At 45.8% G+C, this 12367-nt stretch overlaps 1 protein-coding gene across 2 annotated transcripts in view; it reads right to left on the minus strand.

Moving 5' to 3' along the window:
* Positions 1 to 1460: 1460 nt before the first annotated feature.
* Positions 1461 to 12367, minus strand: part of rundc3ab (RUN domain containing 3Ab) — a 36865-nt gene continuing 25958 nt past the window's right edge. For both annotated transcript variants that reach the window (XM_046369318.1, XM_046369317.1), the window contains 3 exons: positions 3661 to 3774; positions 3226 to 3326; positions 1461 to 2969 (listed from right to left, as the gene is read on the minus strand). In XM_046369318.1, the coding sequence (XP_046225274.1) occupies positions 2827 to 2969; positions 3226 to 3326; positions 3661 to 3774 (358 nt within the window). In that variant the 3' untranslated portion in view covers positions 1461 to 2826. The remainder of the gene's footprint in view (positions 2970 to 3225; positions 3327 to 3660; positions 3775 to 12367) is intronic.

The following is a 12367-nucleotide window of genomic DNA, read 5'->3' on the forward strand; positions in this document are numbered from 1 at the left end:
CAGGCCAGCTCCCGAAGGACGTCCTTGCGCAGACTGTAACGATAATGGTCAATTAGGGCCCTGTTGGTCCATCCCGCACCGGCAGCCAGAGTCCTAAACTACAGGGTGAACTCCTGGGCGCTCCTCGTCTCCTCCCTCAGATGGTAGAGGCGCTCACCCGCCGTTTCCGAGGGTTCGAGCGGGAATAGGGCGCTCAAGAGAGACGCTGGTTGTGATGGTGAAGGAGCTGGAAGAATTCCCTGTCTCTCCCAGCGGTCCATTTGTCTGGACAACTCGATCCATGGCGATGACAAGATGGTGAAGCATAACTGCATGCTCCTGGACGTGCTCCTCCACCTCAATGGCCGGGTTACCTTCTCCTGCTGTCTCCATAGTTGTGGTCTGAGATTCTGTAATGGGTGCGTGTTGGTGGCAGGCGCAGGAGAATGAACTTGGTATAAACAGAGTCGTTTAATAAGTGCTGACCAAACTCCAAAAAACAAAATATATAAAAATAACAAAGTGGGTACAAAACCTGTTGCACATCAACACATACTAGCACAGTCACATACAATAAAACAATCTCCGACAAGGACATGAGGGGAACCAGAGGGTTAAATACACAACATGTAATTGATGGGATTGGAACCAGATGTGAAGGAAGACAAGACAAAACCATTGGAAAATGAAAAATGGATCAGTGATGGCTAGAAGATCGGTGACATCAACCGCCGAACAGTGCCCAAACAAGGAGAGGGACCGACTTCGGCAATGTCGTGACATGGGCTTAGCTCTATTCTGTTTATTTTTATCCCAAAAAACTCCTTAGTCGTTGCCAATGACAAGCATAACCATAGCATGATGGAGCCACCATCATGCTTGAAAATATGAAGAGTGGTACTCTGTGATGTGTTGTATTTGCCCCAAACATAACACTTTGTATTCAGGACATGAAGTTAATTTCCAATCCAATTTTCTTTGCAGTTTTACTTTAGTGCATTATTGCAAACAGGATGCATTTTTTGAAATATTTGTATTCTGTACAGGCTTCCTTTTCACTCTGTAATTGAGGTTAGTATTGTGGAGTAACTACAATGTTGTTTATCCATCCTCAGTTTTCTCCTTTCACAGCCATTAAACTCTGTAACTGTTTTAAATTTACCATTGGTGAAATCCCTGAGGGGTTTCCTTCCTCTCCAGCAACTGAGTTAGGAAGGACACCTGTATCTTTGTAGTGACTATGTGTATTAGTACACCATCAAAGTGTAATTATTAACTTCACCATGCTCAAAGGGATATTCAACGTCTGCTTTTTTTGTTTTTACCCATCTACCAATAGTTACCTTTATTTGGGAGGCATTGGAAAACCTCCCAGTCCATGTGACTTGATTGTGGAATTGTGGAAAAGGTCAAGAGGTGTGAATACTTTCTGAAGGAACTGTACCATAAGTATCCATACTTTAGCAACAACACAAGCAATGTAATGTTTAACAAAAAAGGTTGTTTTATTGCTGTTTTAAATGACATACATCCAAACTCCCAACACCTGGGATGAGATGGCTATCTACATGAAGTTTAATAAAACGAGTAAGTATAATGGGAATTCATCATAATACAAAATAAATAGCATACACCCTCCAAAAAATTGCAACATCCAATACTCATACAAGTAAGTCCTACACTCACACAAAAACGCACTCATAGACAGACAGACAATTCAATCAAAACAATTCGATCCAGGTCAGAAGGATAAGTGAAAGGCAACATCCATCCTGCGCAGCAACACAGCCTTGAATTGATATGCAGTTATGTCTCTGGTTGTTTCCCACACTTAAATTCCATGCATTCGTGCAGTACAAGAGCAATTTCATTTTCGCCATATCCTGAAAACCTGGATAACTGAATTGACTGAGTCGGGCCCAAAGCTTCATTGATACTTACTTGGTCATTTGAAGCACTGCTAATTTATTCTTCACAATCAGAGTGGCCACTACTGTATGTTTAGAAATGATATAATACAAACCCTTTTGCATCCCTCAATGTTAGCTTGTGCTAACAGACTTGTAATAATGCCACGTCAGGTGTAATATGGCAAAGAAAAAAAATGGCTAAGCTTCTGAATGGTGTCAAGGTGGCCCTGACAGTTCAAAGCCCTGCACTGCAAGAGTTCACAGTAGGCAGAAAGTAGATACTAGTACCGATACTACTACCGACAGACTTGCAAGACTGAAGACAGAGACAGACGAACACAGACAGATAGTTTTAATTCTACAGTACAACCCTCTAGGGAGGTGAAATGTTTTGGTCAACGGGAGAGATACATGTTTGTATTTGCTGTAAATTGTAAATTACGATCTGTAATTGTGTAATGGCTATGTTTTCAAGTAAGCAACCATATTTCCCATCTATAGGAGATGATGCGTAGTTCAGCCGAATAAAGACATTGAAAGACAGTGGAATTGAAGGGTTCGGGCAGTACTGCAGCTCTTCCGGTTGGTTTTCTTTTTTGACACGATTGGAGATGCATGTGATAGACAGGCTTTTCAGTCAGAGATGAGACGGTCATATAGAATGACAGTGTTTTGAAATGAGAGAGCGTTGGATTTGGGGAATGAGGGTGGAATAAAGGGGATTTCAAGGTTTATTGAGGGGGAACATCGTCCTCCTTTTGACGGCAGAAGAAAAAAGGAACATTTGTGTTTATTTTTTTGACAAGTCCAGGGAGTCCCTCCCTGTTTCAGTTTGTCTTCACCCGTTTGGTGCTTAATGAACACGACCCAGGTTTCTCATGTTGGGTTGACCTGTGTCTCCCAGTGTTTGTGAATGGCAGTCGTTCTTTGGTGCCCTCTAGCTGGGAGAGAGGGCAGGGCTGTTGTCTGTGCTGATGTGGACCAGGCACTCGCTGGACTTAAGGCTTGCCAGGGACTTGCAGCTGGGCAGGGAGTTTAGAGAACCACACAGGACCATCATGGAAGGGGTGTAGTCTTTATCTAGGGGAAGGACATATGTTGTCAAAACCAACATGAAATGTGTGTTAGCTGTAGTTGTGTTCATGGTTTTATATTTATGAGAGCATAGGAGTGTGTGTGCACGTGCATAATTTCTGCACGCTTGCGTGTGTGGCGAGCTTATGCATGCATGTGTCCATGGCTCCATAGATGCGTAGCTGTCTGTGTGTAGTGTAATGGCATGTATCCTTATTTGTGAACAATACGGGTAGTGTGTATGAGTGTGTGACTACAGCACCTGCTGTGCACCACGCCTCTCCATTCTGCTGCCCTGCTGTATTCTGGGAGTCGGAGTCCAGGCTGACCACTGACAGCAGCTCTGTGCTGGGGAAGCTCCTCCTACAGGCATATGGGGACATAGAAAATATACTCTCGTTCTTTTTTTCACACTCCCTCTCGCTCTCTCAGCGCTGACACGATCCCCGATTCTACATGACAAACAATCATATCTACCTCATATCGTTAATTTCAATCTGAAAGTTCTGTCGTGTTTCAAGGCCAAGCAGACAAATATTTAAAAAACAAACAGAATTGGCTGCACCTTTTCCTCCTTATTTCAATTGACTGATCAACAAAATAACCTCTTTATGAATTTAGGAACTAATTAAACCAAACTGTTGCTACATAGATGCAGTACAAAGACAAGCATTTTGCTGGGAGGATGTAGTCACACCTGCGAAAGAGCTTGCCATCGTCATGATTGTTGTAGGGCTGTTGCCATTGGTTGACGAGAGGGATTGACAGGTTTTTGGCCAAAATGTTGGAGTCACACGGAATCAGGCTCGTCCTGCAAAAAACAAGAATCCCAGTATAATCAAAGCATATCCAAATTGTGTCAATATGGTAGGCTTTTACAGTAATATCCCTGTGCTTCACAGTGAATATGTGTATGCCACACCAAGCTAACAATTCTAGGGAGAGAACATTTTTTGTAAAGTTACATGTAATGTTACCCTAATGTTTGAGTGTCCAGTTTTCTGTTAATTAGGGGAGCATTCTATCTATGTTCCAATGTTCTTAGAATATACAAGATATAAGACATTACTGTTCCAAGCACATTTCATGAGAACGTTGCAAGAACATTCCTGTGTCCAGTTTTCTGAGGGTTAGGAGAATATTCAATTGATGTGAAATCAAACATACACAGAACATGGTTGCCATGTTCTCAGAACGTAAGATATTAAAGTTTGAAACATGTTTCATAGGACCGTTGCAAGAACATTTCTCGCGTGTATCAGTCAGAATGTCACCTGATGGTCCCTTGTTTTCCCCCAAAAATAATCAATACATATCATGCCTTAATTACTACGGCCAAGCCCATCAAGGGCCTGATTGGTGATTCACAACTCTTTTTGTTTGTTGGCAAGGGATACACACACACAGGGATTTTAACATAGTGTTTTTATCTTACATACTTGACATACATGATTACATTGTGCATGTTCATTTAGAGTGCATTTGGAAACATTTCAGACCCCTTGATTTTTCCACATTTTGTTACATTACAGACTTATTCTAAAATTGATTACAGTTTTGTTCATCAATCTACACACAATACCCCATAATGATAAAGCAAAAACAGGTTTTTAAAAGTGATTGCAAATGTATTAAAAATATAAAACAAATAGTTTATTTACATAAGTATTCAGACCCTTTGCTATGAGACTCAAAATTGAGCTCAGGTGCATCCTGTTCCCATTGAGTTTGCCAAAAGGCACCTAAAGGATTCTCTGGTCTGATGAAACCATGACAGAACTCTTTGGCCTGAATGCCAAGCGTCACGCTTGGGAAACCGGGTACCATCCCTACGTTGAAGCATGGTGGAGGCAGCATCACGCTGTGCGGCTGTTTTTCTGAGGTAGGGACTGGGAGACTAGTCAGGGTCAAGGGAAAGATGAACAGAGCAAAGTACAGATCTGGTACCATCCCTACAGTGAAGCATGGTGGTGACAGCATCATGCTGTGGGGCTGTTTTTCAGCGGTAGGGACAGGAAGCCACTCCTCAGTAAAAGGCACATGACAGCCCGCTTGGACAGACCATGAGAAACAAGATTCTCTAGTCTGATGAAACAAAGATTGATGTCTTTGGCCTGAATGCCAAGTTTCACATCTGGAGGTAACCTGGAACTATACTACGGTGAAGCATGGTGGTAACAGCATCATGCTGTGGGGCTGTTTTTATGTGGTAGGGACAGGAAGCCACACCTCAATAAAAGGCACATGACAGCCCGCTTGGACAGACCATGAGAAACAAGATTCTCTAGTCTGATGAAACCAAGATTGAAGTCTTTGTTATGCTGGTGAATGAGGACCCAAAAGCGACTTGGCGAAAACAGAGTTTTTAATCCAGTAAAGTTACTTTACAAACAAAAGGCATAATACTACTCGTAATGACGAGAACAGACTGGAGACTTGATCAAGAACTGCAGGTTGCCTCGGGAAGGCACTTGAACGTAGCAGACTCAGACACCTGCTCACCACGCAGCATCTGAGGGAAACACGACACGACAGGGCAATACATAGACACAGCACGGTGAATAATAGACAAGGATCCGACATGACAGGAACGGAAAACAAGGGAAGAAATAGGGACTCTAATCAGGGGAAAAGATAAGGAACAGGTGTGGGAAGACTAAATGATTGATTAGGGGAATAGGAACAGCTGGGAGCAGGAACGGAACGATAGAGAGAAGAGAGAGCGAGAGAGTGAGAGAGGGAGGGGGAGAGAGAGGGATAGAAAGAGGGAAAGAACCTAATAAGACCAGCAGAGGGAAACGAATAGAAGGGGAAGCACAGGGACAAGACATGATAATCAATGACAAAACATGACAGTACCCCCACTCACCGAGCGCCTCCTGGCGCACTCGAGGAGGAATCCTGGCGGCAACGGAGGAAATCATCAATAAGTGAACGGTCCAGCACGTCCCGAGACGGAACCCAACTCCTCTCCTCAGGACCGTAACCCTCCCAATCCACTAAGTATTGGTGACCCCGTCCCCGAGAACGCATGTCCATGATCTTACGTACCTTGTAAATAGGTGCGCTCTCGACAAGGACGGGAGGGGGAGGGAAGACGAACGGGGTGCGAAGAAAGGGCTTGACACAGGAGACATGGAAGACAGGATGGACGCGACGAAGATGTCGCGGAAGAAGCAGTCGCACAGCGACAGGATTGACGACCTGGGAGACACGGAACGGACCAATGAACCGCGGAGTCAACTTACGAGAAGCTGTCGTAAGAGGAAGGTTGCGAGTGGAAAGCCACACTCTCTGGCCGCAACAATACCTTGGACTCTTAATCCTGCGTTTATTGGCGGCTCTCACAGTCTGTGCCCTGTAACGGCAAAGTGCAGACCTCACCCTCCTCCAGGTGCGCTCACAACGTTGGACAAACGCTTGAGCGGAGGGAACGCTGGACTCGGCAAGCTGGGATGAGAACAGAGGAGGCTGGTAACCCAGACTACTCTGAAACGGAGATAACCCGGTAGCAGACGAAGGAAGCGAGTTGTGAGCGTATTCTGCCCAGGGGAGCTGTTCTGCCCAAGACGCAGGGTTTCTGAAAGAAAGGCTGCGTAGTATGCGACCAATCGTCTGATTGGCCCTCTCTGCTTGACCGTTAGACTGGGGATGAAACCCGGAAGAGAGACTGACGGACGCACCAATCAAACGACAGAACTCCCTCCAAAACTGTGACGTGAATTGCGGGCCTCTGTCTGAAACGGCGTCTAACGGGAGGCCATGAATTCTGAACACATTCTCGATGATGATTTGTGCCGTCTCCTTAGCGGAAGGAAGTTTAGCGAGGGGAATGAAATGTGCCGCCTTAGAGAACCTATCGACAACCGTAAGAATCACAGTCTTCCCCGCAGACAAAGGCAGACCGGTAATGAAGTCTAGGGCGATGTGAGACCATGGTCGAGAAGGAATGGGAAGCGGTCTGAGACGACCGGCAGGAGGAGAGTTACCCGACTTAGTCTGCGCGCAGTCCGAACAAGCAGCCACGAAACGGCGCGTGTCACGCTCCTGAGTCGGCCACCAAAAGCGCTGGCGAATAGACGCAAGAGTGCCTCGAACACCGGGATGACCAGCTAACTTGGCAGAGTGAGCCCACTGAAGAACAGCCAGACGAGTGGAAACAGGAACGAAAAGGAGGTTACTAGGACAAGCGCGCGGCGACGCAGTGTGCGTGAGTGCTTGCTTAACCTGTCTTTCAATTCCCCAGACTGTCAACCCGACAACACGCCCATAAGGAAGAATCCCCTCGGGATCAGTAGAAGCCACAGAAGAACTAAACAGACGGGATAAGGCATCAGGCTTGGTGTTTTTGCTACCCGGACGGTAAGAAATCACAAACTCGAAACGAGCGAAAAACAACGCCCAACGAGCTTGACGGGCATTAAGTCGTTTGGCAGAACGGATGTACTCAAGGTTCTTATGGTCTGTCCAAACGACAAAAGGAACGGTCGCCCCCTCCAACCACTGTCGCCATTCGCCTAGGGCTAAGCGGATGGCGAGCAGTTCACGGTTACCCACATCATAGTTGCGCTCAGATGGCGACAGGCGATGAGAAAAATAAGCGCAAGGATGAACCTTATCGTCAGACTGGAAGCGCTGGGATAGAATGGCTCTCACGCCTACCTCTGAAGCGTCAACCTCGACAATGAATTGTCTAGTGACGTCAGGAGTAACGAGGATAGGAGCGGACATAAAACGTTCTTTTAGAAGATCAAAAGCTCCCTGGGCGGAACCGGACCACTTAAAACACGTCTTGACAGAAGTAAGAGCTGTGAGAGGGGCAGCAACTTGACCGAAATTACGAATGAAACGCCGATAGAAATTAGCGAAACCTAAAAAGCGCTGCAACTCGACACGTGACCTTGGAACGGGCCAATCACTGACAGCTTGGACCTTAGCGGAATCCATCTGAATGCCTTCAGCGGAAATAACGGAACCGAGAAAAGTAACGGAGGAGACATGAAAAGAGCACTTCTCAGCCTTTACGTAGAGACAATTCTCTAAAAGGCGCTGTAGAATACGTCGAACGTGCTGAACATGAATCTCGAGTGACGGTGAAAAAATCAGGATATCGTCAAGATAGACAAAAACAAAGATGTTCAGCATGTCTCTCAGAACATCATTAACTAATGCCTGAAAAACAGCTGGCGCATTGGCGAGACCAAACGGCAGAACCCGGTACTCAAAATGCCCTAACGGAGTGTTAAACGCCGTTTTCCACTCGTCCCCCTCTCTGATGCGCACGAGATGGTAAGCGTTACGAAGGTCCAACTTAGTAAAGCACCTGGCTCCCTGCAGAATCTCGAAGGCTGATGACATAAGGGGAAGCGGATAACGATTCTTAACCGTTATGTCATTCAGCCCTCGATAATCACGCAGGGGCGCAGAGTACCGTCCTTCTTCTTAACAAAAAAGAACCCCGCCCCGGCCGGAGAGGAAGAAGGCACTATGGTACCGGCGTCAAGAGACACAGATAAATAATCCTCGAGAGCCTTACGTTCGGGAGCCGACAGAGAGTATAGTCTACCCCGAGGAGGAGTGGTCCCCGGAAGGAGATCAATACTACAATCATACGACCGGTGAGGAGGAAGGGAGTTGGCTCGGGACCGACTGAAGACCGTGCGCAGATCATGATATTCCTCCGGCACTCCTGTCAAATCGCCAGGTTCCTCCTGAGAAGTGGGGACAGAAGAAATGGGAGGGATGGCAGACATTAAACACTTCACATGACAAGAAACGTTCCAGGATAGGATAGAATTACTAGACCAATTAATAGAAGGATTATGACATACTAGCCAGGGATGACCCAAAACAACAGGTGTAAAAGGTGAACGAAAAATCAAAAAAGAAATAGTCTCACTGTGGTTACCAGATACTGTGAGAGTTAAAGGTAGTGTCTCAAATCTGATACTGGGAAGATGACTACCATCTAAGGCAAACATGGGCGTAGGCTTGTCTAACTGTCTGAAAGGAATGTCATGTTTCCGAGCCCATGCTTCGTCCATGAAACAACCCTCAGCCCCAGAGTCAATCAAGGCACTGCATGTAGCACCCGAACCGGTCCAGCGTAGATGGACCGACATAGTAGTACAGGATCTAGATGAAGAGACCTGAGTAGTAGCGCTCACCAGTAGCCCTCCGCTTACTGATGAGCTCTGGCCTTTACTGGACATGAATTGACAAAATGTCCATCAAATCCGCAATAGAGGCACAGGCGGTTGGTGATCCTCCGTACCCTCTCCTTGGTCGAGATGCGAATACCTCCCAGCTGCATGGGCTCAGTCTCTGAGCCAGAGGAGGGAGATGGTTGCGATGCGGAGCAGGGAAACACCGTTGACGCGAGCTCTCTTCCACGAGCTTGGTGACGAAGATCTACCCGTCGTTCTATGCGGATGGCGAGAGCAATCAAAGAGTCCACACTGGAAGGAACCTCCCGAGAGAGAATCTCATCTTTGACCACTGCGTGGAGTCCCTCCAGAAAACGAGCGAGCAGCGCCGGCTCGTTCCAGTCACTAGAGGCAGCAAGAGTGCGAAACTCTATAGAGTAATCCGTTATGGATCGATCACCTTGGCATAGGGAAGCCAGGGCCCTAGAAGCCTCCCTACCAAAAACTGAACGGTCAAAAACCCGAATCATCTCCTCTTTAAAGTTCTGGTAATTGTTAGAACAATCAGCCCTTGCCTCCCAGATAGCTGTGCCCCACTCTCGAGCCCGGCCAGTAAGGAGTGAAATGACGTAAGCAACCCGAGCTCTCTCGCTAGAGTATGTGTTGGGTTGGAGAGAGAACACAATATCACACTGGGTGAGAAAGGAGCGGCACTCCGTGGGCTGCCCGGAGTAGCAAGGTGGGTTATTAACCCTAGGTTCCGGAGGCTCGGCAGGCCAGGAAGTAACAGGTGGCACGAGACGAAGACTCTGGAACTGTCCAGAGAGGTCGGAAACCTGAGCGGCCAGGTTCTCCACGGCATGGCGAGCAGCAGACAATTCCTGCTCGTGTCTGCCGAGCATGGCTCCTTGGATCTCGACGGCAGTGTTACGAGCATCTGTAGTCGCTGGGTCCAGGGTCCATTCCTTGGTCGGATCCTTCTGTTATGCTGGTGAATGAGGACCCAAAAGCGACTTGGCGAAAACAGAGTTTTTAATCCAGTAAAGTTACTTTACAAACAAAAGGCATAATACTACTCGTAATGACGAGAACAGACTGGAGACTTGATCAAGAACTGCAGGTTGCCTCGGGAAGGCACTTGAACGTAGCAGACTCAGACACCTGCTCACCACGCAGCATCTGAGGGAAACACGACACGACAGGGCAATACATAGACACAGCACGGTGAATAATAGACAAGGATCCGACAGGACAGGAACGGAAAACAAGGGAAGAAATAGGGACTCTAATCAGGGGAAAAGATAAGGAACAGGTGTGGGAAGACTAAATGATTGATTAGGGGAATAGGAACAGCTGGGAGCAGGAACGGAACGATAGAGAGAAGAGAGAGCGAGAGAGTGAGAGAGGGAGGGGGAGAGAGAGGGATAGAAAGAGGGAAAGAACCTAATAAGACCAGCAGAGGGAAACGAATAGAAGGGGAAGCACAGGGACAAGACATGATAATCAATGACAAAACATGACAGTCTTTGGCCTGAATGCCAAGCGTTACGTCTGGAGGTAACCTGGAACTATCACTACGGTGAAGCATGGTGGTGGCAGCATCATGCTGTGGGGATGTTTTTCAACGGCAGGGACTGGGAAATTAGTCAGGATCGTGGCAAAGTACAGAGAGGTCCTTGATGAAAACCTGCTCCAGAGAGCTAAGGATCTCAGACTGGGGCAAATGTTCACCTTCCAACAGGACAACAACCCTAAGCACACAGCCAAGACAAAGCAGGAAGGCTACCCAAAACATTTGACCTAAGTTAAACAATTTAAAGGCAATGCTACCAAATACTAATTGAGTGTATGTAAACTTCTGACCCACTGGGAATGTGATGAAAGAAATAAAAGCTGAAATAAATCATTCTCTCTACTATTATTCTGACATTTCACATTCTCAAAATAAAGTGGTGATCCTAACTGACCAAAGACAGGGAATTTACTAGGATTAAATGTCAGGAATTGTGAAAAACTGAGTTTAAATGTATTTGGCTAAGGTGTATGTAAACTTCCGACTTCAACTCTATATAGCTGAGCATCTCAAAGAGAACTCCATAGTATTTTTCAACTCGACACCACATACCATGTAGAACAAACATCTGTCATTGAGAAACTTATTTTAATTAGATCAGATAGGTGCATCACTGGGGCCATAACGAATTAGTTGGATGGGAATTTGATTTCTATAGAGGGGCACATTCTTTTCATGGGACCTCCTGCATGAGCACGCACTTGAGCTTGCACACATTTTTGAATGGATATTACAGTAAAGACCATAGGCGGCGCGTGAGTTTCAAGTTTGGGGAAGCTTACAATTTATAATAGCATTTCTATCAATCTCTGTGCCAGTTATGATTTTCATATGCGCATTTCAATACTAACATTTTCATTTCTCCATCCTTGTCACGTGGTTAAACGTTAAAATCTGAATTAAAATGGCAAATATCTAAAAGTTAAAATTAAACTAATGCAAGAGCACCAGCCATTTAACACATTGACACACTGATCGATTGGCGGTTCAACAAAATATTTTCCTATAGGCCAATGCAGCAGTAAGCGTATAACTTCCATCGTCAACTAAGTAAAATACATAAGCCTAAAGACAAAAAATAAAAACAGCAGAGAATATCCTCATGAAAATTTCGGATCTTTTAACCACATTAATCTCTCTACTCAGCTTGTCTGCCTCTCTATCTGTCTTTACTTGAGCTAGCTCTGTATCAAATCAATCCGCGAACTTGCAACATTGTATCAACTAGCCTATTCCGGGCCCTCAGAGTTTTCCATGCCAGTGAGCTCAGAACAGACAGCTGTTTTTGAGCAAGGGAGAAGTGATCAGGTATTTTATGACGTTTACACTGGATATATGGGATCATCAGATCATGATATTTGGCTTGGTGATTATCGAGGCCGGGAGAGTGTTGGAAATATTTTTAAAATACTGTGAGGAACTATTATCATTCTCAATGGATGTAAAAAAGATATATACTTTTGTTGACTTACTGTGTGAGGTGAAGAAAAAAATGACAGCTCAGCTCAGCTTATTAGCAGTGGACATGGTGAGTTATAAAAGGCCAGAAATCAGATATTTCCAAAGGGGCACTTTCCTACATTTGTGTGCAGCAGGCCAAGTACTTCTATTCCTGCTCAGGTATGCACGCTCCCTCAGCATAACCAGGACAGAGAAACCAGACATATGCTCATTGCTCACATGGA

Source organism: Oncorhynchus gorbuscha, linkage group LG11 (assembly GCF_021184085.1).
Source record: "Oncorhynchus gorbuscha isolate QuinsamMale2020 ecotype Even-year linkage group LG11, OgorEven_v1.0, whole genome shotgun sequence".
In the NCBI taxonomy this organism is placed as follows: Eukaryota; Metazoa; Chordata; class Actinopteri; order Salmoniformes; family Salmonidae; genus Oncorhynchus; species Oncorhynchus gorbuscha.